Here is a 6377-nt window from a genome sequence, read left to right as displayed (position 1 = left end):
ACACCATAAAGGTCCAGACTAGGGTTTGGAGCAGACCTCTGTTTTAGTTGTTGCGTCAGACCCATCGAGGCCCCTGAGAATCACGAGAGAGAAACGCAAGGTCCAGGTTATTTCCACCAACCCCGGGAAACCGTGCCTGGATAGACATCTAGGGAAAGTGTTATGTCTGATCTGGGCTTTTGCAACCTTATTTCATAATCTACTTTCTTATCTACTATCTCACAAAACCAAAGAGCAATTGGTACAAACTGTATTGACAAAAGATCAGAACTTGATTCTCAATGGCAAAGGCAAGTATACATTATAAATAGCAAAACAGCTGGCTTGGACCATGTTGCCGGCCACTCATCCAGTTGAGGGATTTAAATGACATCATAACCCTTGAGAGGGTATTGCTAGCCAGCTGGTGTTATTTAGAATACACAAACATTGGAGAAAGAAAACACACACACACACACATTCACACACACACACACACACACACATACACACACACACACACACACACACACACACACACACAGGTTCAAGTTATGTAGAAAAACACGAACAATGGAAAAATAGTTTGCCCCTCAGGTGCCCTTCCCCTGGGGGGTTGATAGGAAGCCTAGCGGAGAAAGGAAGAAAAAGATTTTATTTTTTCAATTGGCTTTACAGCTCAGCAAAGTCTTTGCCCTGTTGTGGGCAAAAAGCATGAGACAGTGTCCTAAAGGGAGCCAATTGCAATGCTGCCTGCCCCTTTTCTAGGTTCTAGGAAATGAGATCATTCCCCTTGCTTGGCAACTAGGACAAGGGGTCACCCCAGTGCTATCTTCCAACCTAGTTTACCCTGGTCATTTCAGGGTTAAAATTATAGGGTTTGCTCAAGCTGGTTTTTTTCTTCATTTCTTTTAATTTTGCATTTGCTCTAGAATATAAAAACGTTTGCCCATCCTCCATCGTATGTTCCTTTAATACTGGTAAGGTGTATTAGCAGATGTGTCTCCCTGCCCAGCAGAAAGTTAATCAGAGAACAGATCCTTATTTTCTATGGCAGCATCAGTATTTTAATGTCTGCTAACCCTGTCACTAACACACATTCTTTTAAGGGAAAAAAATGCTTCTGTGCTCTAGTTTTAAAATGCAAAGGTATGATGTTATTTGTCACCATGCCCAAAAAAGTCCTTACTCGATAACTTTGCCAGAAGAGGGAGAGAGAGAGAAGGCAAATGTTCCCCCAGCTGTTTCCTGTCTACAGTGTCTGTGTTTTGTAGATAAATGTGAGGATTTTCTCTAAATCCCTCTTCTGTTTGCTAAATCTCACTGTCACTGCTAAATTCAGAGCAGATAGAGCCTGCGCAATGGAATAAAGTCCTCAAAATTGAAATGTGACATTGCTCTCAACATCTCCCATCTCTCTGGATTTCTTTTTGCCTCATTATTCCTGCTAAGCAATTCATTTCCAGACTTTGCACTTCAGAAGCAATGGGAAAAATCAGCAGTCTTCCAACCCAATTATTTAAGTGCTGCTTTTGTGATTTCTTGAAGGTAAATATGTCTTACTCTTTAAAGTCATTGGGGAATTTTCTTTAAATTGTGTACTGTTTGCTTCTGCCTAGAAATGTTATTCACTTTAGAATTTTCATTGTTTCGGAACTGGGAGTTATTTATAAATTGCTGAATATGCATTTCTGTGGGATCTGAAAAAATAGCTCCGGGAGATGGATGCCTTTGCACAGATATCTGTATGAGTAGAAACTATTGCAAGGTACTTGTGCTAAATCCTCCACTTCTGCAGGGCTTCAGTGGTGTCCTTATAGAAGATTCCTTTAAATCCTGTCTATGGTTAAAGACTGTAGAGCATGGATATGAACTTTTGGATTTTTTTTGCAGGTGCAGATGTTTTATTTTTAAGACCATGTTCGTGTGTCTATGTGTGTGTATGTGTGTGTATGTGTGTGTGTGTGTGTGTGTGTGTGTATAACTTGTCAGGACTGGACTTTTTATTACAAGGCACATACGAAGAGTTATCTGTTAGATGATATTAAAGCTTTTAAATATGATCTTTGGAGCTAAGGTCCCAGAACTCTCTGCACTTATGCCCAGAGAGTCAAAGTTAGAGTGAAGTTTAATTTGCTCTTCCGAAAAAGAACTCCTTGACAATTCTTGCTGACCTCGCATATTCGTATAATTTAAACAAATGCATACTGTATATACGGAGAGGGAAAACTTTCTAGCAACTGCATGTCTAAGTTTTCTCTTTTGAAGAGGACTATCATGGGCGAAGTTTGGACTTAGGGTTTCGTGTTGTAACACTCTGATTTTATACTCGGTGTTGTAAAGTCTCTTTAGGTAAATTTGGCTGCTGTTGTTAATGCCAACTTCTCGTTTCCAATCACTGGCCCTAGTTCAAGTTTCCATTCTCAGCAAAATTATATCCTTCAAGACTTGTGTTTTTCCAATTTGCAAGCACTTTTAAGCCGCTGTCACTGGCTTCTCGATGCAATTGCCTAAGAGCTCAATTCATAAAACGTCCCTGCACTTAGTACAGCATTCATTCGCTGCTTTCAAATACTCCACCACTAGGACTTTTCTTAGTCAAGTAAGTGGCTTAGGAGTTAGGGATACGGCTTTGTCAGGCACCTGATTCTGCTACCCTCAAGATACAAAGCCACATGATGGGTACTTTGCTTTTAAAAGAAATGAAGTCTCTCTATATGTATATGCATGTATGTGTGTGTGTGCATATATATATATATGTGTGTGTGTGTGTGTGTGTGTGTGTGTGTGTATCCATATATATATGTGTGTATATATATATGTGTGTAGATAGATAGATAGATAGATAGATCACGCGATCTTACAGCTAGGGTTTTTGTCTCCCTACTTAGATATTCATAAAAGAGGTTGTTGAGTGTTATTCTGCATTAATTACAAGTTTAGAAAACTGTCTGCAGATGAACTTTTCAGAAGTAAAGCTAGCAATAAGTTATTGCTTTCCCCCCATTCCTGGAGCAGTAAGTGGTTTGAGGAAGCTGTGTGATCCTTCAAACATAATTCAGTAAGTAAAGGTGTCCTGCCTAGAGGCAGCATTCACAACTTGATTGTACTGAGTCTCAAGATATTTGCAAGTGTTTGAGTCAGAGGGAAGAGGGTAAGGCAGAAGACTGGAGCTTGGGTCACTGTTCAGGGTGGCTACAATAGGCACACAATGGAAACTGGTGCCTTGATTGGGAGCAAAAGATTGACTCAAATCCCAGCTGTGCAATTTGTTCATTGTTTGAATGGACAAAAGGCAGTTTACCCAGGCTAATAGCATACCTGCCTGGGTGTCCAAATGTAACTAGATGCTTTCACAAGCCCCACCCACAAAGCAGCACATGTTTTTAAGTCCTGTTTTCTATTCACATCAGCCTCATAATACCCACCCTGACCTGCTGTAAAAGATCTGGAACAAACAAAAATGGTTACACCTACAGTGAGTATTTTCTTATGACTATTGCCCTGAAATTTTGCTGGGCATTTTCGTTGTAGCCCAGACATCTGGAATCAATTGATATTCCATTTATTTAAGATAAAAAGAAAGGTCTTTTAAATTTTGAAAATGTGAATGATTTTTGAGAAACAGTGTTCTGATGTTTTTCCCCCTTTTTTTTTCTCTCCTTCTCTTTCTGGTTCTTCTTTCCTTTCTCTCTGTATCTTTCCTTTCTGTTTCTTTTGTGTTTGGCAAAATAAAAGACCAAGAAAAGGATGAACATATGGGGCCACTTGTTTCAAACTTTTAACTCCTAAGCGAGTTTGTTATTGTTTTCTTTTAGGGGAACATGATGTGATAAAATTCTCTGGTTCTCTGTGGGTGTACTGGACTGTTCTCTGAACTAAAGGAAAATGCAGTAGAGGTTCTATCCTGTCCTAGAGATAAAAGTGCTGATATTTATCTAACAATATAACTCAGCAAAAAAGAAAAGGAAAAAGAAAAATCTATATAAAATCAATCTCAAATTCTTAAATGTTAGTGATCTATAGGTATTGTTGGGCTTATATGTGTGATACCAGAAATAACTATGGAAAATACAGTTTTGACATCTCCCGAAGTTCTCAATTCACTAAGGCTATCTCTTTCCCTGGGTTTCACGAAAACTAAAGAACTTCAAGGCATCTACAGTTGCAGGTGCTTGGCCCTCGGCATTACTATAAACTCAACAAAGAAGGGAGAGATGGAGAAGTGAGACAGGTAGACTAGCACACATCTAAAACTGGCCCATTGCCAGAGTGTGGGGTATGTTCTGTAAGATCAGTTTGGAGTTTGCTCTTTTGAAAAAGGCAGTGAAGTCTAGTTGGGTTGGAATTGTTGAGATTTCCACTGGAAGTATTGAAGGGGAAAGCCCCCACCAATTATTTTATAACTAAGACCAATGCAGATTGGCTGATGACCTGTGCCCAGCAGTCCTGGTGGCTTTGGCTATGTGGTGGCAGAGGGCTTCCAGGCAGAGATCCTCCTGAGAAAATGGAAGAGATGTTCGGTTGGGTGTTTACCTTCTCTTCTATTTTACGGTCATTATTTATGATGATCTGCAAACAGAGGGCACTTTTCATCTTAAACTGTTTTACAAGCATTAACTAAATATTTACGTTGTGTTAACAAGAGTCAGGGGTTTAAGGTTTTTTCCCAATTTCTGAGCTGAAGGTCTGGCCACAAAAATGGAAATCTTAATTAGAATGATGGAGTAAAGTCTGCCACTGATGTAGAGAGCCATTAAGTTGAGAGTTCATGGAGGGCAAGGAGGACAAATGATGGAGTCTGTTCCTCCAAAAGGGATGGGGTTGAATGGACCGGCCTCTACTGTGAGGTTCAGAAAAGCCTCTTTTTATAATGATCACTTCCAGCGTAACTCCATGACCCTTTTGACAGGGTCCCTCACTTACATCCTGTCAGTGACTCATCCAAGGCCACTGAAAGTAAATGCATCTGAAAGAGGTGAAGCTACTTGCCTTGGGAGTCTTCCTGGAAGAAACCACATCTTTGTGCCACAAGTAGCAATGTGGGAAAGTTAGTGATCACTACTACTCTGAGAGTGGATGGAGCCTTGAGCCACAGAAATCTTGCTTTAGGCAAGGCTGCCATTTGGCTTCTATTATTGGCTAAATAAGTCAACCAGGGGTCCCTTGGTATATTTTGCTGTAAAATGGATACAGTGACACATAAGTCCCTCTGAGACATGAAGTCACAATTCCTGTGACAAAAAAAAAAAAAAAAAAAAAGAAGTCTTTTGCAGGTTTTGAGCTTAATGCCCTGTTCTTGGAAGGCAGTATCTACACATACGTTGATTTGATAGTGCACTTGACACAGAGGGCATTAGAATACAGAAGGTGAAGGGTCTACTTAGCATGAGCCAATTTCATTCCTAAATCCTCATATTTCTCCAGTTTCTGTTCATATTTTCACTTCCACTTGTGGTTGTGTTAACTACTGATATTCCCTAGGTAAAAAGTTTCTCTCTTTGTGCTTCTCTCTGTCTCTGTTTCTCTCTTTCTCTCTCTCATTAAGTGAAAAATTAAAAAAAAAACCCACCCTATAACAACATACAGTATTTTCACAAGTCCTTTTTTATCCACAGTAAATTCTTTTTAATAAGTAGCTGGGGAATGCTGTTCTAGTTAACTTAATATTCTGGTCCATAACGAATGCATATGTCATCTTTGAATGGCCAATCTTCAGAGAATTTAAATTAATAAAACGTATTTGGCCCCAAATCTGGACTGAGCATAGTTTAACCTTTGAAAATTCAGAAGGTTTACCAGGATCTCTGAGTGGTGTGGGATTCTACTGCAATAATAGCATTTTTCATTTACATAGTAAATGTTTCTAGATGTTTTATCTCATTGAATTGTAATAGGAATCTGTAAAGAAGGGGTTCGGAAAAAGTCCACGGTGGCAAGGGGATTAAACACAGGTTGTTTGATGCCAAGACATGATCTGTCCACACCACCCTATGGTCTGTCATGCACTCTGATGCACTTTTGTGCAGGGTAGTTCTGACTAATGGCAGTAACAGAATGTGTGTGTGAGGGGAGGGGCAGGGGGGCAATGTACCTTTGCCTCACCCACACTGCCCTTGCAAGGACCAGGGAGGAAACATGACCATTCTTCTGTGTTTTTGGCAGGTAAAGATGCACATCATGTCCCCCTCTCATCTCTTCTATCTGGGCCTGTGCTTGCTCACCTTCACCAGCTCTGCCACAGCTGGACCAGAGACGCTCTGTGGGGCTGAGTTGGTGGACGCTCTTCAGTTCGTGTGTGGAGACAGGGGTTTTTATTTCAGTAAGTAGCCCTCCCTCTCACTGCTCTGTGGATTTACAACCGCAGGGAGTGTGTGAATAACTGAATGACTGCCCGT

General features: G+C 40.4%; 1 protein-coding gene across 4 annotated transcripts in view; it reads left to right on the top strand.

Annotated features, from left to right (window-relative positions):
• The first annotated feature begins 1179 nt into the window (after positions 1-1179).
• Positions 1180-6377, top strand: part of IGF1 (insulin like growth factor 1) — a 77582-nt gene continuing 72384 nt past the window's right edge. The window contains exons 1-2 of one of the 4 annotated variants that reach the window (XM_006933975.5): positions 1180-1527; positions 6145-6301. In XM_006933975.5, coding sequence (XP_006934037.1) covers positions 1465-1527; positions 6145-6301 — 220 coding nt within the window. In that variant the 5' untranslated portion in view covers positions 1180-1464. Of the gene's footprint in view, positions 1528-2930; positions 3458-6144; positions 6302-6377 lie in introns of those variants that run through there. The other 3 variants (XM_003989177.6, XM_023257374.2, XM_003989178.6) reach the window with 3 other exon arrangements.

This window comes from Felis catus, chromosome B4, assembly GCF_018350175.1.
Source record: "Felis catus isolate Fca126 chromosome B4, F.catus_Fca126_mat1.0, whole genome shotgun sequence".
In the NCBI taxonomy this organism is placed as follows: Eukaryota; Metazoa; Chordata; class Mammalia; order Carnivora; family Felidae; genus Felis; species Felis catus.
Note: the sequence above shows the minus strand (reverse complement) of the source record. Positions and strands in the feature narration are given on the sequence as shown.